The 23463-nt window shown below is 36.2% G+C and overlaps 1 protein-coding gene across 2 annotated transcripts in view; it reads right to left on the minus strand.

The window, feature by feature from the left end:
* Nucleotides 1-23463, minus strand: part of COL28A1 (collagen type XXVIII alpha 1 chain) — a 56410-nt gene that overhangs the window by 17255 nt on the left and 15692 nt on the right. For both annotated transcript variants that reach the window (XM_083873922.1, XM_083873921.1), the window contains exons 12-25: nucleotides 21886-21954; nucleotides 20359-20427; nucleotides 19858-19926; nucleotides 18848-18916; nucleotides 17991-18059; nucleotides 17307-17375; nucleotides 15941-16009; nucleotides 14915-14986; nucleotides 14407-14475; nucleotides 13768-13839; nucleotides 13063-13131; nucleotides 10197-10265; nucleotides 6805-6876; nucleotides 5143-5211 (exon numbers count right to left, since the gene is read on the minus strand). In XM_083873922.1, coding sequence (XP_083730048.1) covers nucleotides 5143-5211; nucleotides 6805-6876; nucleotides 10197-10265; nucleotides 13063-13131; nucleotides 13768-13839; nucleotides 14407-14475; nucleotides 14915-14986; nucleotides 15941-16009; nucleotides 17307-17375; nucleotides 17991-18059; nucleotides 18848-18916; nucleotides 19858-19926; nucleotides 20359-20427; nucleotides 21886-21954 — 975 coding nt within the window. The remainder of the gene's footprint in view (nucleotides 1-5142; nucleotides 5212-6804; nucleotides 6877-10196; nucleotides 10266-13062; nucleotides 13132-13767; nucleotides 13840-14406; nucleotides 14476-14914; nucleotides 14987-15940; nucleotides 16010-17306; nucleotides 17376-17990; nucleotides 18060-18847; nucleotides 18917-19857; nucleotides 19927-20358; nucleotides 20428-21885; nucleotides 21955-23463) is intronic.

Consider the following 23463-nt stretch of genomic DNA (forward strand, 5'->3'; position numbering starts at 1 on the left):
CAGGGGAAAATGAGTGTGACAGAGCCCGGTGCCGCCCCTTGTGCTGCAGACAAACCCAGCAAAGGAGATGAGGAGTCAGAGGACATTAATGACAGGAGAAATGCCCAGGGACGGATGAGGCAGTTTTATTTTCCTCACACCATGATTGTACAAATGAGGGAGCAGGCACACATTCAGCACATCATTACTAGAAAAGTTCTTGAAAAGAAAAATTCTATTCCTTGAAAAGAAAAAAGAATCTATAACTGATAAGTTAGAGATGCAGAATACTCTGAATTGTGTTTAGCTTGATATTACTAAACTTATTCCTGTGTAGGTAAGTTCAAATAAAGAAATACACTGAGAAGCTGTTGATCATCCAATATATTAAAAACAGAGCAGAAGAAATGGTATTTATTGACAAAATTAAAAATAAATCATTATAAAAGCTCTTAATCGTGCTTATTTTTGCACTTGGAAAAGTTGTAGAAAGGGCTGTGCCTGCAGAGGGAGCATTTGATCCAGGAGAGAGGTAAAAAATCCCATCATAGATCACAAATGCTACTGAGTTGGGGTAGGTGAAATGAAACAACATATCAAACAGATTAAAAAGGAAAAGCAATCAGAATCTTCTACTGATTTTCTTTACATTCTGGGAAGGATGTGTGTCATTATAGTGACTGCTTTCAGGTGAAATTTCCAACGTTCTGTCTCTAGCAAGACATTGCTCCAATCTGTGCTTTTTAATCTATGGCTATCAAACTCTCATGCTAAGTCCCAACATATTTGCTAGCTAAGCTAACATATTAAGGCCCAAACTATGCTTAGGTTTGAGGGATTTGGAGAGGTGGGAATTCTGATTATAAAGGCTAAGGCTTAGTCTAAAATTTATAATGCTCTCCTGCCTGATGTAACATTTAGCTTTTGAATTTCATTTCCTGGTTTATCCAAAGCACTGGAGACTGGCCAGTTTGAGCCAGGATATAGGCATGGTATATGGATGCTCTTAGCTTTAAAGTGCTGTCAGGGTGGTTGGGTGACTTGGTGACTAAATGCCATGTTCAATTGGGAGGAAATTTTTCCTTCGGGTGACCTAAGACCTTCCTTGTCAGTGCAAAGAGCCAAGACATTGGCAATGTATCCATCTTCTTATCTTGTACCTTCTATTATCAAAGGAATATTTATTTGTTCTCAATGTCACAACCTCAATACAATCTTAAGCTGTTTGCAGGACAACCATTCATCAGCAGAAGTTGTGCAGAGCAGCCAAAGCTTTCTCTGTCCAAGCCTCCCTCTGAGATCTGCCAGAGATGCCAGAGTTAAGATACAGATATTGCATTAAAAGATACTTTTTTTAGGAGATCCTGGAATGCTGTGGCCTGTGAAACAGCCTGTGAGCTGCTGTGATGGAAACTGAATGGGAGGTTACCAAACATAAGTGATTCCTTATGGCCCGGTACCCTGTACACCTACAACCTGCTCTTGGACCAGCCCTGACCAAAAACAGCCTAAGGGTGACCTGGTTGTCTGCCTCTTCCTCCCATGGGTAATGCAGACTTCCACAGGGTCGTTGCAGGTGAAGGATTGAATTTTAGCCTCACATGCTTAGTTAATACCAGATGTCTCATTGAAAAGCTCTTTTGTAGAGCTTTATAGTAATCCTCACAGTTTCTGTATTTCTTGGAAAAAGACTTTTATTTTGCTTTATGAGTTGTGAAGTGGAGCAGTTCTTTTTCCTAAGGTGTCATACTAAACTGTCCTTCAGGGAATTCATTTCAAAAACGATTAATACTGTTCTTTGATGAGGTCTAATTTATTTCCTGTACTGTGCTTGTAGACAAGCTTGACACCATCAGCTAAACAGTGAACTAGAAAAAAACCACTGAAGCAAGAAATAAAAAGCTGAGTCAAGACACAGTAAAGCGTGGGATTCCAACGTCTATTCTGTACCTTTTATTCAAGGAAAAAAAAATGACCTAATGGTCAACTGAAAAGTAAATCTTGGATTTCCTAATATTTCCCCTCATTTACCATGAAGTATGTGTATTTGATACTGAAACATACAGCAGACACTGCAATACTCTCTTTAGTGAGAGTTAATGGATATAACAGTATTTGTGAGAACATCATATTATTAAAAAAAACGTATTACATCTCTACTTTCCACATTTTAGTTCAAATAGGCAAGCCCCAAGCTGCAAAAGTTGTTTATATTGCAACTGGATCCAGCCCAAATGTTCGTGCACTAGGGACTGTGCTAAGGATTTTAATAATCTTTCTGCTCTCCAGTTACTTGCTTTATGTCTGCTGCAGGGCTCTTGCTCTTGAATGTCTGTAACTCACCTCCTAGTTGGCAACAGTGCTTTTAAATCAAATTTTTATTATATTCTGACATTATGTGCTTCTGTTTTAATGCTACGGAAAATAGGGTTCTGCCGGGACTGAATGCATCCCACATGTTCCAATTTTGTTTTCATGTGAATTTGACCTCTGATACATAAAATTCCTGTCTAGCAGTGTGCACATATGTGAGCCATTTCTGAAAGCAGAGAGAACAGAGCTTTGATTCAGATGAGTGGAACATTCCTATATAATGATCCTCAAAGGAATTTCAAATTAACTAGTGTGTAAATTTATGAGCCCCTTTTATCAAATAAATGTTCTTTTTTTATATGCAGAGATTGAGAGATTGTTGTTCTTTTTTTTTTTTTTTTTTTTTTTTTTTTTTTCTGATAGGGAGGGGAGGTACAACAGGTAGCCAATGCATTCACATTTCATTAGAAAAAACCAGAAATTTTCCATTTTATGAACTAAGTTCTGGGGGAATTCTTGCAATTCAAGTGAATTCCTTTTCCTTGCGTCACCTTTGCTATCAAGAGGTTATGCAAAGATTAAAAAATCAGAATGTAATATGGGCAAACAGAAGAAAAACATCAGGGAATGAGAAGAGATGTCTATATATTTAGCTTCTTTTTTTCCAGTGCACTCTTTACTATGCCTGGTGTGGATAAAGAGAAATAAATCAGACATGTCATATCTTGTTAGGTAATGCTTACTTTGGTGCACCACTCATACACTGCAAAAGCTATAGCTGCTCACTCTGCATAAAACAACATTTCACTCAACATGACTAATACACCAATCTAGGTGCATCATCAAAAAGAAACCTATCTATTTTAAAGTAAAAAATACAAATTAAATTTTTTACCAGATGTTTTATCTCTTGTATTTTTTATTATCTTGACAGAGTGTTAGATAAACATTCCTCAGAGAAGGTAGGTTTGGTGGGCAATATCACACTGTAACACAAATAAAACATGTAGATACATGAAAACTTTTCATACAAAATTTGGTGTAAGCATGATTTCCCCTAATTGTGCTGTGTTACTTGGAAAGACAGCTATTCTGTTTTTCAACAACTTGGACCTTAGATTCAAACTACCCAATTCTGACAATTTTTGTGACAATGGAGATGGATGGAAATGGATGGATGGATGGACACTTGATGGAAATAAGATACTTTTAATTTGCATGGCAACCCTGATCTGAGCTGGAATTGTCAGGAAACACAAGAATAGTAAGAACTATTTATCAGTTTGATTTTGCCTAACATAAGGATAAGAGAATCTATCCCTAAAAATCCCATTGTAGTATGAGTAATACTAAATTACAATTAAATCATTAGAACCTCACATCCCGGTCTCAGCTATTTCACCTTGGCTTAGTCAAAGCTAGGTCACAGTAACAGGCCTTTTGCTAAATTTATTATTAATTTATAATTTCCACTAACACAACACAGATCATATCCCCACAAAAAAGATACTACCAATAAACCCCCTTTACTAGCACCATGAATATAATTCACTCCACACATCTTGAGGAATGTTGATACTTTTTATGCTGTTCATGGGTGGAGAAGGGACCAATAGACAAGGATTTGATAATCTTTATAAAGGATTATGAACAACTCTCTTCAACTGGCAGTGATTAACATTACTTAGAGCCAAAATTGGAAACTCTAAGTACTACAGAATCATAGAATCACCAAAGCTGGAAGTGAACTTTAAGCTCATCAGGTCTGAACGCCAACCTTTAGTTCTTGCATTACTTGATGTGAAAGGCCTTGTATTGATTGGCAGCAATTCAGAATAGAAGCATAAAGCCAGGTTTCCCAGATCCCAATGCCATTGGGACCATTCTGTGCTAATTCTAAAATCAAGTCTTCTAAGAATGAATGTGCTTCAATTTTTCTTTTATTGTGGATGGTTTTGAGAAGTTATTGCAGTTTATTTTAAATGTGAATTCTTCTGTTCAGAGAACTGAAGTTGAAAGTTCTTTCTGTTTGGGAAAAAAACTTGTTTGGGCAATATTTCTTTTGCTTCCTCGTGCAACAGGCCTGTTTCTTATTTGACATATACAATGAGGAAATCATTAATAAAACCACTCTGGGATATTTTAAAGCAATTTGTTGTATGATTCTAGTCTTAAGTCTCTATTTCCTACATTTTACAACATAACAATTACTATGTGACTTTTTAGGTGAGTTACATACTGCTTATAGTTTCGTAAGACTTTAGCTATTCTGTGTTTTATAAAAAACCTTGGAAGAGTTTCAGTATTGTACTTCTAATCCCTTTATCAGTTATTTTGTTTGTTTGTTTGTTTGTTTGGGGGTTTTTTGGCAGTTTTTCCTCTAAACAAGTACTAATTTTAGATAAAGGTTTATACTCTTCTGTTAGGAATCCAACTTAAAAGGTATCTCAGTAGTTCCATGTAACCCTTAACTCAATTTTTGGCGTCATCCCTCACACTTCTGCCAGAGAAAGGAAGGGCATAATTATTAAGCAATACTGTGCTTGTGTTGGATCCTGACTTCAACCAGCATCTAGAAACATCCTGGGGTTTGGATGCATGGAAAACCTGCAGATTTGCATCCAGTCTGAGGATAAAGTGAGAACTAGTTTCTGTCACATCAGGAAAGTCTATCACAAGCTTATCTCCTAACAGAAATGAAAACTGGGAGATGAGAATGTAGCATTTTGTCACGTATTTGTCATTTTTATCCAATGTGTTTTTTGGATAAAAACCACATTGGATAAAAGTCAGGTGCATTGTCTACCTTGTTTGCAAGTCAGATGCATTGGTCTACCATTGGACAAATACCTTTGGTCCAGCATCTCCCACACCTTTTGGTCCTGGTGGTCCTTGAGGCCCTGCTTGTCCTGGAGGTCCCTAGTACAGGAGAGGAATAAAGCATGTCAGTAGTTGTCCTAAGGTAGTAGTGCTCTTCAACAAAGAAGAGAATTTCTTCGCATTTCTGATGTGTAGTGAGCAACAACCATCCTCAGGTGGAATCCTCAGTCCCAGGCAGAAACCTAAAAAGACACAGATTGGGGGAAAGAAGTATGACTCTTGACTTAAGAACATTGTTCTCAGCTCAGAGAAAACAGTGAGAGAGCAGACATTGCTCCATGCTTCATATGCTGCAAGCATTAGAAAACTGAAATACCAGAGCTAACCCATCTAAATTCAGGGGTTAGGTGACCCTAACACACTTGTGTGTATTTGTGTTTGGTAGTCTGTTCTCCTGAACTCCCTGCTCAATTCATCTGCCCCTTCAGCTGCCTTTCATACTTGAGGCATTGGAAGCATTCCCAGGCTCCCTTTCAGCATTCCTAGGGCAGATGGCTTTGACCCATCCTGTTACCTACTTAGCTACATAAATCTTGTTATGACATGTCTGACAGTGCTTTATTAAATTGGTCTTTTCAGCTCATGGGACACGAAATGGCAGGGGAAAGATGTCACCATGAGACAGCACAACAGAACCTTAGCACATCACACAACATGAAATGTGTTAGGTACATGGCATTATACCAGGAATTCTGAGTGAATGCCTTATATAATAATTCCATTCTCAAAAGATCTTCTCCACATCTGTTTGAATGATGGGAAATTGGAGCTGAGTAGGAATTTGGAAGCAGTCAAGTCCCACCTCAGTGCATTTGGGAGTGCTTGCATGGTTGTAGTATGAAATAAAGCTGGACTAGACGCATAAAGAAAGTAGTGCTAGTGGAAGTTTGACATGTGGTGGTTGAAGGATGGTAACAGTATTTCCAATTCCTAGTGGAAAAGAGAGAGGCTGGTCAAACATGTCTGTGTGGTTTTGGGTGACTAAAATTTAGGACGATATGTCCTTGTAATGGGATGTGCCATCTGGAGCACTCAGGTATTAATTCCCTCTGAAGCCAACCATCAGAAAAGCAAGAGGTGGAAAATCTTCAAATAAGAGGATTTAACTGCCCAGTATGAAAACCAACTGAAAATCCAGGGAGCTGAAACTGAAAAATTTGGTCAAGAAGATGGTATTAGAAATCTTGATCAGAGAAGAGTAAAGAAAAGGGAGGGAGAAAAAATAATTCAAAGCAGTGATTATATTTAAACGTGTGAGCAGCCATAAAGATTTTTATGGCATTACATGGTATCCCTTTCATGACAATGAAATGAGAACCATTTATATCAGTTCCAACTGCTTGTACAACTAGTGCTGTATCTAGGAAAGGGCTTCAAAATATCCATGAACCATTTAGCTAAGGATGATTAACTGTACTTAGTTAAGTAACTAAATGTAAGCAACTAAATACTGAGTTATCACATAGTAATTTTTGGTGCTGGTGGTGTGTTTGGTTTTGGGTTTTTGGCTTGGGTTTTTTTTGGTTGGTTTTTTGTTGTTGTTGTTGTTGTTATTGTTGTTGTTGTTGTTTGTTTGGGGGTCTTTTTGTTGTTGTTGTTGAACACCAAGTACAGAATTAAAATTATACTTACAGCTTCACCTTTGCCACCTTTGTCACCTTTTGCTCCATGGGGTCCAGGTGGTCCAGGTAGTCCTCGGTCCCCCTAAACACAGAATAGGAAGTCAGAAATCATGCCACTACCTGGACTATCACAGTGTAAAGAATATTAACAAATAAGTAAGAAAGCTACTTAAAATCTTTTTGGAAATATAGAACATCAGTTACAAGCTCTTAATATTTGTTCACAAAGATCAGGAATTCCTGTGCTTTTTTATTGTGGTTTCAATTGAATTAATTAAGATTTTAGAAGAATAAGAATTCCTATTAGGAAATTGTTTATTTCTGGATTTGTAGTTCTAGAGAGAAATCTTCAGAGCCTTGACTTTATATTCAGCCCATACAAAGTTAAATTTATTTTCAAAAACAAACTTTTATCAGTTTTGGGGGTAAGTTTGAGCAATGAGAACTGAAATTAGGTATGCCGGCCTTGAGTTATATGTTGCACATTTTGCGCTTCCAGGTAATCACATCAGTTCTCCCATACAGTAAAGCAAAACTTCATTCTACAAGTGAAAGTAGGAAAAGAAAGAAATACAACAATTATAAGAAAAAGATCAGCCTTATCAAGAGACAACCACTCCTTCTGTTGATCCTTCCACTGACTCCCACTAAAGGTTTGTGCATCTGCAAAACCTCAGTGGTTCCTTTCATGGCCAGACAAGAAGCAAATAGCAAACTTTTCCTCTTCCCTCACTCCAGTGAGAGTTTTCCTGACATTTTATGAGAAAATTAACTGAGCTTGCAATCCGAACCCAGAAAGAAAACACACTGCTTTGAGGCATCTCTCAGGGTATGCTGTTGGTCTGTACTGTAGATGCTCACATGACAGCACTGGCAATGGGAAATCCTCATGGATGTGTGTAGGTCACACATCCACCTCCCTCCCAAGCATGGTATGGATGTTGTGGCTGTACAGAGAACTGCATGCCCTTCACTTGGTCTCACAGAACCAAGAAATATTAATACACTCTATGAAACAGTGTTGTAGAGTGCTGTCAACAACTCCTTGAGTGTTGTCAATGTACATACATATAACATATCCTCAAGAAAATCACATACAAATACACAAATATTTCCCTGTTAACTCTAGTAAAAGGAAATAACAAGGAAAATGAAACTACAAGGGGCAGAAAATTGCTGTTTCATTGTGCATTGTGCCTGTAAATTTCTGCAATAATGTAATACTTCAAGAAACCAAAAAGAGAGTCCAGTTAGCAGCTCAGACCTCATCAGCTGGTCTGTCTGAATACAATGTCCATGAGTGGAAAACAAATCATCTTGTACTCTAGCTGGATGTACAACTAAAACAAATGTTTGGCCAAAATCTCTTGTCCCATGAATGTCTCTACCACAGACAAAAATAATCTATTCTTATGAACCAATTAAGTCTGATCAGAAAAATGGAAGAGATGCTTTGGGTCTCCTAAAGATACACATCATAGGTTTAGGCTAGCAGGTAGGTAAATGAAGAAAGACAAGATAGACTCAATGTTCTGGTTAAGATGAAACCTTGAAATTACTGTAGATGAAATGTGGATAGCAATGCAAGCCTGCCTTATGCCTAAGTAACTTTTATATAGTAGATCTTTCTGTATGAATTGCATCCATTCTTAAATCCAATGGGACAGTTTCACTGAGAGACTTTAAACAGACCCTGACCACCAGATTCAAACTGTGCCAGCTCTCAAAGATGTCTCTTCATGTCTCCTGATCTTCAAATGATGGAATTCTGATCCACCTCTGTAAAAATTTAAACAACCAGCACGCTTCTAGATCATAAATAGCTTTATAATGGAAAGTCATTTTCACCTCTTCCTGATTCTTAATACTCATAGTTCTTAAATGCTGGATAAAATGAGAAATGTTTTAGAAATGTTTAATAACATTTTTATTTAACAAGAAAGGAAACCATGGACCATGTGTTCATATCTCTTTTTACTTCTAATCTCACTACAGTAAAAACAGCCAAACAGATGTTTTTATTTAATCCTAGCAGGCCGCTGTAAATACCAAATACACGTAAACACATTCTCTTCTGTGAGAATTGGGATTTTGTCAAGTGTTTGGGTTTGCTCTTAGCAGCATAACTATAAATGCTATAAATCTACTTAGGTCAAATCTACAGCCAAATCTTATATAAGAAACAGTTCTCTAGTCCAGATTATTTTGTTGGGGCTTTTTAAACAGTCACAGAAGAGATGGCCCAGGAGCAATTCTGTGATTACTGCTTCCCACAGTTTTGCGGAGCCTGCAAGAGAAAATCAATGACTCACTCTACCTCAGTGTACTGGTAAGAAAGCAAATGCCCCTGATGCCACAGACAGTCTGCTAAATTAATTAATCTGCTTTTCCAGCCTTTCAAGGGCAGGTTCTAAAGTAGTTTTGTAAAGCAGTAATACAAAAACAGTTGCTTCTACACATTTTTAAAACAAAACCAAAAAATGTATATAAACATAAATCTTGCATCCATGGTCATTATAAAGAAAATTAAACAGCTGTCATAATCAAAGCCTAATTGATTAAGGATATGACTGGACAATTAAGTCATGTTCATCACTTCTTTTTATAAGAATAATAGAGTGAAGTAATTTCTAGATTATAGACAAAGGAAATTGAGAGTTTTCAAAAATCAGAAATAAAAGTTACTGAATGGTTCAATGTGCTATTCAGCATCCTCTGGTAGGGGTGTTGGTAGAACTGTATCACGTCAGGAATATATGCCATTACTGGTATTCCTAAAATGTTATCATGCAAATGCTATTGAATTAAGTAGCTATATTTTGAGCTACATTTTGTTAGGTAGACATAAACTAATTGGTTTCTGAATTTGAGTCTATTGTCTATATTTCCACAAAGTGAAGTGATGGAATTGAGTGGAATATTTTATGTGCAGACATGGTAAAGTGGAAAGAAAAAAAAAGATGTTTCTGAAGAAGATTCTCAATTTCAATCTGGAAAGGAAATTATAAGAATGGTGCCTTTTCCTGAAATACTTCCTTATCAGAAGTGTCAGAAGTCTTAAAGAAAGTTGCAACCCAGATCACATGTGACAGAAGTACAATATAATATAAGGTGTGTTAGAGGGGAACAGGTGAATCTGAAGAACTGCCTTCCGAATGAAGAGTTCCTATGGGAAATTTGCAGGGTGAGGTACACTGGACTAGTTATTTATACAATTTTGTGTTTTTCTTTGTAAAGATAATAAGTTTATTTTAAAAATAGACATAACCTGGAATGATGGAGAAGTTGAAGAATTGGTGAATTTCTTTACTTAAAAGGTTCAAGCAGTGTCTATATTTTTACTGGAGTTTTGCATATGTCTCACGCTTATTTACTTTCTATCTTTTGTCTAAAAACTCATACCGTTGGTCCCATTATTGAATTTCCAGGAAGTCCATCATCTCCTGGAGGTCCTTTGTCTCCTGGATCCCCCTAGCCAAAAAGAAGCAAATTCAGAATGGTATTCATTATATTCAGTATTAACTTTGAAAGTTTTACAGAACAAGTATTCAGTTCTTTCTTACAGTTACAATTTTTTGAGCTAGGTAACATGAAATCATTATTTCTCGAGGAAGATTTTACTACTGTGATTCTGACCTCTCTTACACTTCTGCTTCTTCCCAGCCATGTAGAAGAGTTTGTTCTACTTTGAGAAATAACTTGATGGTTTTAGTTTTCAGATGAAGGTTGAATGTCATCATTTCCTATGAGAGGCAAAATGCACCTGTGGCTCCAGCCTGCTTTTGCCCACAAGCAGGCTGCATAACCTTTTTTCTGCCAGAGCACATAGAGAACAGCAAGGAAATTCAAACACAAGTGCTGAGACAGAGTATAGAAAGCCTGTAGATGCAATGGCACAGCACTTCAAAATCGCAAGTTCCATAGTCTGAAGTCTCAGGGAGAAACTTGAGTTTTCCATAAATATGACAGAGCACAACTCTTTGGTAACAGCTCGGTCAGTGGCTTTCTGGAAAGCAATCAGGCTTAGAGTTCATGTTTCTTATGATAACCCTTCACGGAGCAAAATTCAGCTCTGTCTAGTATTTAAACTTTGGCAACAGATGTCTCATTATGAAAGGATCTTTTATAACAACTTTACATTATGAAAAATATTTCATTATGAAAACATCTTTTATAACAACTTTACATTATGAAACTTACAAAGAAAAATCTAAATTTGCAATGAAACATTTGCAATTTCTCAGTGAGAAGGACATGCTGTATTTCAGGAAACATTCACTAGGGAATGCAATTAAATGCTCTATCAAAACCACAGAGCAGCTGTAACCATGACAAAGAAATACTAGAAAAAAACAGCTTTCTAACAGCTTTTTCATGTTACTGTCCTCATATTAGTATCAGCATAATGATTGTTAAGGGAATAAAACTCCTGCCCCCAAACGTGGGTGGAACTTAAAATAAATAAACTCCCAGTGGACACAACCATGGCTGCCCAGGAGATGAGACCTCTAGCAATCACCCATCACCATCTCAGATACTTAAAGATGTCCCAAAAAGACCTCAGACTCACAGACATAACTCCAAGCTTTGAGAAACATTCTCTGCATTAGAAATTGATCATGTCTGTCTTCTCAGCTGCAGACACCAGGATGTTTTAGGAACAAAATTAGTAGTTAGCATTGTACTTTCCACAGCCAATAGAGAAAACAGACCTGTGTAGCCTATTACATTATTGATCACTTGTCCAAAACATAGTAGATATTTGTTTAAACAAAGAAGTTATGGTGGAGCTCAAGAGAAAAAGTTTTGTATGTTTTCTAAAAATCAACTTGCATTTTATAATTACCCCAAATACTTGGGTTTTTTTCATCAGCTACTGCCCATCTAAGCCCTGCTCTAAAATTTAGTAAAGAATTTCAAAAGACTCCTACGGATTTCCTTGGATTTTGGATAATGGCCCATCTGCTAGGAAAGTTGTATGAACTGTACTGAACAGAATAAAATCATAGTGAAAAAGGCAAGGAAGTCTACAGTTATTTTTCAGCATGAATTTATTAATGAACAACCTTGACTCCTTTACTTGTCTATTTAAAAATGTCACAGTAACTAGAAAAAAGCAAAGAAGGCAGACTGATGTAATGAAACCTGTCTTCATACAAGTTGTGCCATCCAACATGTCACCTGTATTGTCCTCACATAAAGTTTGTCACATTATTATGGTTTAAAACCAATATAAGAGATATGAGCACCTCACAGTTTTCTTTCTTTTCTTCCATGTGATTACATTTTTACTCCAGGTATACCCTGAGAGTTTTGTATTTTTGTCTCCTCCATGCACAAGCAAGTCCAAAACACATCATATCCCTCTGTGATGTCCTGTTGCCAGACTGATGAGTACACTGTATATCTAATACCCCCCTGTACTTGTGGGGTGGGACACATATATTTTTAAGGAAGAAGAAAAATGGGGATGACATTGCTTCAGAATGATATGGTACACATTAGTGATTCCCCCACTCTAAAAACTAACACCAAAGGTGAAAAGTGTCAATTAAAGTTGAAGTTACCTGACATATTACAGCAAGAATAATTTAAGTAACAAGAGTACTTTATTATTTAAATAACACTGAATTTTCAAATATTTTTAAAACCTTCAAAGTTACCATTATTTTTGCTGAATCCACCTATTTTACTCAGCAGGACAAGGCCCACTTATTTCAGGTACATTTTTCCTGTAGAGAAAATAAGATGGATGTAGCCCTAGCTATCTTATATATGACATTTCATTTCAAGTAGTACCCACAGGCCAGCTGTTCACTTGGAAGTGACATGCAAACACTCATCTCAAAAAAAAAAATCAGCATGTAACACCCTAGAACTATAAATAAACATATTCTTGCAGGGGTTTAATGCCATATTTTAAGAAGCAAAAGCCATAGCAAACTTGGAAAAAAACCAACTTCAAACTGATTAATTTCATAGGAGGGACCAAACCAAAACAGAAATCGAATAAATTTTTGGGTTTTTTAAAAACAAATGGCTTCAGGAGGAAGTAACTATGTACCAAGTTCAGAATGCTATTAAAGGGCCTGGCTTCCAGCACTGTCTGTTAATTTTTAATACTTTTTAGTCTACTTTGGAAATACAGATTTTTGTTTCTACAACAAGGAATTTGAATCAAATCAGATTCTTTTAATTTTGACAGAAATGTACACTAGGAATTTCCAGTCTCTGGTCTCCAGGAAATATGTGTCAGACAGATAGTCACCTTTGGTCCAGGAGGTCCCCGAACAGATGATCCAGCTACACCAGGAGGTCCTTTCTCTCCAGGATCACCCTGTTACAAAATGGTATAATGCAGACTTAAACAGACAGTTTGCCTTTCTGAACTAAAACTGTCTACAATATAGATCTACCTGCACAACAACCAATACTGTGAAAAATACTTAAATCAACATACTGTTGTTATGAAAGTTGGTCTAAGTTTCATATTTTAAAGACCTGCTTGAATTATTTTTTAAATAATTGGTTGAACTGTGTATTCGACTTTTTCAGCTTTAACTATTTTTTTGTGTCTGGCTTACAATTCAATGGAATAACAAGAACACATATATTATTTCAATTTCCTTATAATTCATTCAGAGCAACAGTTACAAATATCATAACAGAAAGGTAATGATTCAAAGTAAAAATTTGCAAAATACTCATGGTTAGAATCACTTGGAGAACTTTAGTTTAGCATATCAGTGCTCATGCATAACTATAACATAGGTAATTATATCTTTAACTATTCTTTTTCTCCTTGACACTACTATGTCATTTAGGACAGATGATGGACATATTTCTGCTTTCCCTTTGTTCTGTTAAGTCTCTAAGCATCAGATGCTTGAGAGACGTTTACATTGCATAAACTCCACAGATTTTTTAAAAATAAAATACAAAGAGAAAGGTTACCATGGACGAGCAAGCTTACTTTTGGTCCAGCTGGGCCTTCTGGTCCTCTAGGACCAATCATGCCTTTGGATCCTTTTTCTCCAGGGTCACCCTGAAGAAGACAAACTTTTTTTTTCAATCACAGCCAAGATTCATTCACAGCTGCAGCTACACAAATAACCAAAACTACAATGATTATTAACCCATAATTAGAGAGATGTTTAGATGGTTCACTCCAACTGAAATCCTGCTAATTTCTAAAATATGCCCCAAATGTCCTAAATTATATGAAATGGAAGTTAAAAGTTGTCTGTCTACTAATACATCTTTCCAGGCTTTTAACATCCTATTAAGATATCTAACTCTTCTCCTAATTTCTCTTAGCTTCTCTCTCTCTATCAACATACTGAGCTAGTCTGTTAACTCTGAACTTTAATGAAAATTTAGCACTGAATTTTTAGGAAATCTCTGCTGCTCCGTTAACTTTAGGCTGTGTTTAGAGTCTGATTTTACTGCACTTGTTTGGGCTACAGAACACATTGCTCTCTCTCTTAAATCCTTTTAAATTATCAGCTAAAATAGAGTTGATACTTACAATACAGTGAATGAAAAAGTAGGTCAGAATCCAAACTCTTATAAAAGTCTGTAGTATTTCCCCAGTGTGCATATCAAGGCATACCTTTTGACCTATGTCTCCTTTTCCAGGGAGTCCTTCTGGGCCTCTTGGACCTTGATCTCCCTTTTCCCCCTAATGGAGATTAAATGCAACAGAGATTATTTACTTTTCCTGTAGTTAATTTTACTGATAGACTTAGGAGAAACAATCCTTGCATAAATACTTTCCCCAAAAATGTCAGTAAATATCTGGTTAATTTTTTTTTCCTACAAGAAAGAAAGTGTTCTGTCTCTTAAAGCCTGCTCTCCAAGAAGATTGTGAAATTTAACAGTAGTCAATTGCCCAGAAAAGGCAGGGCTGCCTGCCTGCAGCCCAGTTTTCCATTCAGATGGTAACCACCGAGTAGAGTTTGTTGGACACATCTCACCCAGTCCCTTATCCCTGGCAAAAGTATTGGCATATGCTTTCCTCAAGGGTGAACTCTTTACCACTGCAAACCTGCAAATAATCTATTCTTCCTTCATCACCACTTTTGTACACCTTTTACATGTGATAAAATATATTTCCTTACCTTTTTCCCTGTCAACCCCTCCTCTCCCTTCACGCCCTTCTCTCCTGGGAGTCCTGGTAGACCTGCATCTCCCTTAAAGAAGAAAAAATTGTTATGTCTGCATATTTCAATAAATTGTTTCTTCTGTAAAATAGATCCAACAATTTGTGAAAATATGAATTAAAGATAAACAATATTATTCCTCAAATAAAAGTTGCTATTTCAAGTAAGTTAAATATTCTCTGGAGACAGTAATTTTAACACCGATAAAATAAGTATTTGAAATTTCTCTCCAAGTTCCCCACCTACATCTTAAATCTTGGACTTGTATTTAACAAATTTATATTTATTCAGTGAATAAAACCATGACTGAATGCTGTTTGTTATTCTGTGCACAAGACCAATATTACATGAATGTAATTTACTTGCTAAGTCAAACAATGAGATGGTCAGCCAAAAATGTCCAAATGGTGTTATTGACTGGACACTAATTCCTCACCATTTGTACAAACTTACCAAGGCATTACTTTTAATATTTACCAGAAAGTGTTGAAAGAATTCATAGGAAGCAGTCCTGCCAAGCACTTCTTCCATGATCCAAGAAACAAATCATTAAAAGTGAGATATCTGTGCCACCTTTACCTGATTTTGGAAGCCTCACTTAAGTCATTAAAGATACAGTTTACAATCTTCAAAATGGCATCTGAAGCCAAAGCTTTAAGTGCTTAATGTCTCTTCCAACATATAGGCCGTATGATCACCGTTGTCACACAGACTGGTTTTTTGTTTCCAATCAGAAAAAACAGTGGGACAGTGTTAACAGCCTTTCTAACAGGCCCTGGGAAGATCTTGCTAATTTAGAAAAGACTAGGGAAAAAATTTGTTCCAGTTGTGGTAGTGGCGATGCTTTTACAACTGTCACTGAAATTCCTTCTTATTTTCACCACAGTTAATTTATATCAAAAAATCTTTTACTTGGTTTATCAGCAATTAGTGGAAGAATTAAAAGACCATGTAAAGAACAGTTAAAAATAAAAGCAGGCTCACTTTAAGTCCTGATGAGCTAGTTCCTGGAAGTCCTGGTTCTCCTTTTTGTCCAGGTTGACCTGGTTCACCCTAGCAACAAGAAGTTTTTAGTTTAATAAGAAACAGAATTTAGTTTTATTCACTACTTGCACTATTTGATTAGCTGCCTACACATAGAGCTGGATGGGATGATATTCTACAATTCTATGATCCTAAATGGTCAAGTTTTCAGACAAGCAGTTTTCATATGGAAAAATCTATTCTTTAAAACCCCCTGTAACTTGTAGGATCTATTTTATTTAACCCTGCACTGGGCAGAAAGTCGAAGTGAAATCACTCCAACTTTTTTCCTTATACTTTAAAGCATTTTATTTTTTAATTTACAGGACTATATCAAAACCTTCTTGGTCACTGAATAAAAAGTGAGTCCAAATAAACAAAAATCTGAAGTCCTGCTTAAGAGAAAGTTTTAGCTTTTCTTCCTGTAGTTTTAAAACAGTTAGATAAGAATTCCATTTTTCAATTTTGCTTCATCACTTCCAGAGAACTGGCCTATCACATAACATGTTTCACAGGTGCCTGTTTTTCTGTACATTAATATTAAATATTGCTGCTATACCTGCTGCTTACATGCCAAAGCTACACCCAGAAGAAAATTACTGGTTCTCTTCCTGCTTTTGCTACAGTGATTAATATCTTCCCTTCATAAATCAAGGTGATTACTAAGCATGCTTCTGATTTATGGTTCATTCCACTTGCTCTTGTTATATTTCAGCAATTCTTCTTTCCTCCTCTGACAGTGCTCACCTGACACTGTACCACTAGAGGCCTGGGCTCTGACAGCATTAATTGTTTTCCTCATTTTTGTGTTCTCTTCCTACTTTCCCTCCCTCTGTGGTGCAGGGTCAGCTAAGTACACTTCAGCTCTTTTTCCTCTCCTAGTATTTTCATCTTTGGTTTTGGTTCTTTCTCATGATGGCCACTGAAGGCTGAAGGTCAGGCTGAAGGTGGGGTGGGATTAGCCTGAAGTCTCAAAATCATCACTGAACTAAAGCTAAACTGTTTGGTAAAATGATTTACTTGAGGCCAGCATACACATTGCACCAAACTCATCGGACAAAGATTCTCTGTTTATAAATATGTGTTCCACTAGAACCAGAAGTTCACATTCACAAAGGTTAAGGGCTGATGCTAAGCAGGCAGAAGCCATATGCTCCATTTGGGGAAGATCTTGATAACATGGATGGCTTTCTCTCTAAGATTCAAAAGGAACTGTTATCTCCAATGAAGTTTCATTTTCATCTCATCACATTTTTGAAAAGCCTGGCAAAGACACTTACTGTTTTGTGACAGTGCTGCTTTTAAAAACCAATGTCTGAACCATTACCTTTGGCCCTGGCCGACCAGAACCTTGAGAGCCTTTTGCCCCAGGGACTCCTTGTGGACCCTGTATACCCTACAAAGCAAAATAAATGAGTCTTAGTGCTTTACACTCTTCCACATCTGAAAATCACCATATGTCCATCTTTCAGTTAATAACTATCTTATCTTATCTTATCTTATCTTATCTTATCTTATCTTACCTTACCTTACCTTACCTTACCTTCATAAGAAATCTTCTTTCTAAAATTAACAGAACTCAGAAAATATCTTAGAATGTTTCAGTTTTTCTTTATCCAGCTGCTAAAGGGTATGTTCAAGTTTCAAAGGGCTTGACATTCAGAATTGGTAGGTACTTAGCTTTGTAAAATTCTTATTTATAATATAGCACCATCAAAGCTATATTATCAAAATCAATCAAAACAATATTATCAAAACAAATCGGATTTACTTTCTATGCAAATGATTACACAGATTAGACCAAATTTACATTTGCTTGATTCTAAGACCTTTCAAATCAGTCAAAATCAGTTGTATTCCCAAGCTTCACTTAAAAACTAGTTTGATACTTTTAAAAATGAAAAATTACTATGAGGTTTTTAATGTCTTTACATCAAAATCACAGCTCTGATAAAATATAAAATGAAAACAGTATACAAATGCTCATTACATATCCAAAATGTAGACTTACCCGGCTTCCTTGACTGCCTATTCCTGGTGGTCCTGGTGGGCCCTGTGGTCCTGCTTGGCCCTGTTCACCCTGTAGAAAAAGTATTCCCAAGAACTAAATCGCAACAGTTCCTGCTATCTGAATAACATATTTAAACTAAACACAGAGTAGCAATCATCAACTGTATTATCTTGAAGTCTGCTGCTTCTATTTGAATTAAATGTGTTTGGAATACTTGGAAATCTGTCTATGACAACTGATCTAATAAAAATAATAGCCCTTCTTCCCTACAAACTCTATCTTGTTTATTACATTAGATGATCACAGGTGTAATTTTATTATTAGAAGGACCCATACCTCATCTTTACATACTGAGATTAATTTTAAAGATTTTCTTGTACAGACATAAACAGTTTCTTGCACAACACTCAGAAGAAAACTTGCAAATGCAAACATAGCAGCTACGGCATACATCAAAAACCTAAAAATATCTGATGTGTTCCTTCGCCTGTTCCAGGTCCATTAGATTAGATAACTCAGGGATTTTTACATTTTAATATTTATTTGAAAATTAAATTATTTTAAGAAGAATAGCTATTCTCCTAAAATGATTTTAGGAGGAAAAAAGTACATCCCTTCTGTCATACTCCCAGCTGCATAGAATAAGTTCCTAGTGCTCTAAGTTAACATTAACAGGCCCAGCTGCTTGTATTGATGAATGCAGCCCATGGAGCTGCATGGAACAGTGTAACATAGCTCCTTGGATCCAGGTAAAACATAGCTTTGTATAGCTGTGATACAGTGTATAAAAGTAATCTTAATTTAACTGTGAATACAATTAAGTATAGATACAATTGGAAAAATACTCTGTGCCTCACCTTGTCACCTTTGACTTGTTCACCTTTCGGTCCAGGGGGACCAGCTACACCTGCAGAGCCTTTTTCACCCTAGAAATAGATGACAGTTTTGAAACTGCTATTTGGGAACTTAAAAAGAACACCATCTTAGACAAACATGTCACAATGTGGATGAGGAAAAAAGCATTCCTTTACAAACAAACTAGAAAAATAATCAATGGAATTACCAATATTAGAGAAAAGAAAATAAATTGATAAAAATTCATAACATACTTCATCTGCATTCATTGTGTTTTTGAACATAGGACTTCAAAAGGAGAAAATTAAGTACTAGGAGGAAGGAAGTTACATTTTGAAAACATGACAATATGTTCGCTAGTCAGAGAGATCAGTTCAGAACTGAGTGCAAGGACTTGACTGATGCCTTTTCCATAAAAGGAAGAAAAATCTGCTTAGTAGTTCAAGGCTCTAGAGAATCCTGAAGCCACTAAAACAGAAGCATATATTTTGATGAGAAACCCAGTTATGATTTATTTGTAAATTTTTGATTGTTTGTATTTATTTTTTAAAAAAGGAAAGTTGACATATATTAACCTAGCAAATGCCCTAAATGAGATAATTGTCCACAGAGACTTATACAACCCATGCTTCAGTTTCCCAAAATGGCAAGGCAAAATGAAAACAGTTGCTGATTATTTTCTTCCAATATAGAACATAAATAGCTTAATAGTTTCTTGGAAGACAATTTATCTCACTAATGATATCAAAAGAAGTTATCTTTACTAAACACATAAGTAGGAGAATCATTAACTTACTACTGATAGAGGAACTGTAATTTTTTTTTTTTTTTTGTAATTATCTGGATAGAGTTTCTGAAATCTGTGGAATATTCAGAGAGCCTAGTGATGCAGAAAGCCAAGATCCATCATCCAGAATTTTATACCAATGGAATTATCAGTGGCCTTAAATAAATTAGACACTTCTGCAAATTTGGTCCACAATTTTAAAGGAAGTAATTTCCATAAAGCAACCTTTTGGCCTTGAATGCCCTCTCCTGGCAGACCTCTCTCACCCGGTGAACCAGCAGGGCCAGGTGGTCCCTGAAAGAAAAAAAAAAAAAGAAAAAAAAATCAAACTATACCAGCAATTCCATTTTTATAGAAATTCTGTCTAATTTGCTAGCACAGGATTTTGCAACATTTATGACACTGGTAAGTGAAAATGCTTCCACAGTATTTGACTGAGCCTAGGCAATTAAAATGGACTGTGGCAACCGTTAGTTGGGTCATCTAGAATAGAATAAGTCAATGCTGAATTGATGTGAATTACATAATTAATGTCTAAAGACTGTATTCTTAAAACTCAAATGAATCTGCAGATTTATTTATAAAAGAATTAGTATTACAGTGAAATGTATTCCCTATAATTTCATGATTTTCATAATAAAAATCATCACTTTTAACATATTTTTATACATAATGAGAGGTTAAATGTGCAACACTAGAGAATGTTAATTTTGATCACTGACTTACAGGTAATCCTGGCTCACCAATTCCAGGAGGTCCCGGCAATCCAATTTTACCTTCTCGACCTTCAGCACCCTTGTAGAAAAGAAAATTAGAAAATTCAGTCCTATTCCAACCTGGTACTTTCGACAAGCTTTACATATAGATGATTTTACATATAGATGATTTAATGGCATCACCAAAAAGGCTTGAAATCAAATGTACAACTTCTCCTAAAGAAAAAAACCACCATACATGACGTTTTAGAAACATTTGAAAGTACCTTTCAATTAATACTTGAAACGCTAGGTTGCATTCCAGCCCTCAAGACATAGGGGTAACTGCTTAAAATTGCAACGTCTAAAAGATGACAGGGATAAGGAAGTTAACTCAGACCAAATTTGGCTGCAGTATCAAAGCAGGAATGCTCAGGTGTGAGGGATGCTCACTGTAGCCTCTATAGAGGCACTGGAATTGAAGCCTGCTTCAGTGGAATATGGGATTGCATGAGAACTCCAGGAGCTGTTTCTCTATCTTCTACTTACAAGGTGCCATAATCTTCACAATTTCTCCAGTTTACTGAGGACTATGTGCTCCAAGGATAAGGACACAGAGGATTTTTATCTTTCTAAAGAGTAGTAAAGAGACAGGGGATGACATTGATTCTATATAAACTATTTTCTCTTCTGGAATGATGCAGCATTGCTCCTGTTACATGGCAAAATACTGGTTTCTGAGCTCATAAACCCCCACTGTGTCCTGGGTCTGTCCCACTGCACAGGAAATACGCAGGAATTCAATGAACGTACAAAATAGAGCACTAAAAGCAAAAAAGTGTAAGTGTATTAGATGGTGGCATTTGGCTCCAAAACACAGGGATAAGATGGCATAAAGCTACACCAGAGACTTGGCACCAGAACTAGAATGAGGTCTAGTACTGCTCAATTTACATTTCTTGTCTGACTCAGAGATGCAGATCTCTGACAAATCTCTTGTAAACTAAGGAGTCATGTTTCCTATGCAGAAGCTTTCATAGTTTTCTGAAAGGAGATCTGACTGGCCAGCATAGGCAGACATGACTTTTCCACAACAGGATTCCACCTCCTAGTCTTTTGCAATAAAATGAGATAGAGGAATTAAATGCTGCATGAGAGAATCTTATAATCATTAAGAGTATTTGTTCCCTGGTGAATGACAAGGCAAATCTCTCACTTTACCATTTATCACTGTGACTGAGACGCATTTCTATGCCTTGTAGCGTGGTTTACCCATTAGTGCAAGCAGCTGCTAGAGCTTGAAAATTATCTCATAGAGGTAACCTCCATTTAAATGGCATTATTTCTGACGTCTATCAATAGGATCATCATAAAAATTCAAGAGTTGCTGGAAAAGTAGGTCTTTTATCGCTATCTCATGTGAATACAAAAACCTGTCAATCAGTTTTACATTTAGGTGATAAGAGTTTGACTTTGATAAAACTGTAGGTGAGAAATTTCATTCAAAAAGAGGACTGCTCACAGCTATCACTTTAACAAACATCTTTCTGAGAGTTACCTTGGGTCCTGGCTCTCCAATTCCAGGGGGTCCTGCAGGACCATAGGGACCTGGAGGGCCTTGTTCTCCCTAAAGAGGAAAAATAGAAAGAAACTGTTAATGTGAATAGAAGTTTAAACAAATTCTGACACTGTCTTTTCAAAATCTCATTTAGGGCTAGAGAAATACATTTTTAAAGTAAAAAATAAATAAACAAAACAAAAACCTGTCTTGAAGAAATATGTTTAGGTTAGAAGCAGGGCCAACATCCTGGCCATACAAAATATAATAATTCTATAGATTTAAAAATAATAATTTTTTTGTCCTATCTTTGGTCCTGACTTCATCCAATATTTTGGTGCTTCCACAGACTTTTATTGATAGAAAGATGGGTATTTGGAAATGAAGCAGTACTTAAGCTTCCAACATTGCACTCAAGGTTTTTGCCATCACAACAAATGCACACATAGCATGACTGTTGTTCCTACTGCTATCTTTGACTGCAGCTCCTTATTCTCATCCTCTCTTCTGTATACTGTTTCTAACAATGCCAGCAAAGACACATAGTTACTAAATTTTTTTAAAAATCAAAATGTGTTTATTTTGTGGGAAGATGTTAATTTTTTTGGGATTGAAACTTTTATTTACTTAGAAATTTTATATGCTGAGTTCTGCAACCTTTCAGTGAGAACTTTGCACTTGAGAAGTCAATAGAAATGTAAAAAATTACATTTCCTCACAAAACCAGTCAGGTTTTAATCAGCCAAAGAATGAAGCTAAGATGCAGAAATGGAAAGATAAAGCACAGGTAAATAAACAGATTATTCACTAAGCTTAATATCGGATAACGATGCTCTTGTAGTGCTTCTGCTGCAGCTTTAAATTTAGAATAATATGGAACTTGATGCTCAGACTTAAATTTGTTCCACTACAGAACAGTATAATAATTGGAAAATAGCTATGAAATTTATATAATATATAATATTGGAAATAGCTATGAAATTTAAAACTTATTCAAAATGCAAGATTTTCTGGCACAACTTCATAATCTAATAAATTAATACAATACCAGGAGAAGTTATGTCTTAAAAGAAACAAATCAGAAAAAACTGCTATCACTCAGCAGAACAGTTTATCTCCACCCAGGACACTGATAAGGAATTAACAACATTGATATCATGTTAATGTGAATTCTGTGCGTGAACTATTGCAAAAATACAGAACATACAACTATAAGGTTGACTGTCTTCCTAGGTAGGACTTATTGTTTGGGTTTCCTAACAATATTTTCATGAAACCTTTGGACCAGAGTCACAATTCAGTTCATCTGTATACAGATTATCATAAACAATGTAAATTTTACTGATATAAAGCAAATTGCAAATTTACCAGTTTTCCTCATACCTGTGTGTTTCCTAATGTGCTTGTTTGAAACTGATCAAACAACAAAAATTCCTCGAACAGACCATATTCTATGCTTCTGCTGCCCATGAAGTTTTGCCTTCCAGCCCATAGTCTCCCTTACATCAGCACCAAGTCTGGCTTCAGCACCTTTCCACTTGACAAGCCACATTACCAGGTTCAGCCCCTTACAGCCTC

Source organism: Zosterops lateralis, assembly GCF_965231275.1.
Source record: "Zosterops lateralis genome assembly, chromosome: 1".
Lineage (NCBI taxonomy): Eukaryota > Metazoa > Chordata > Aves > Passeriformes > Zosteropidae > Zosterops > Zosterops lateralis.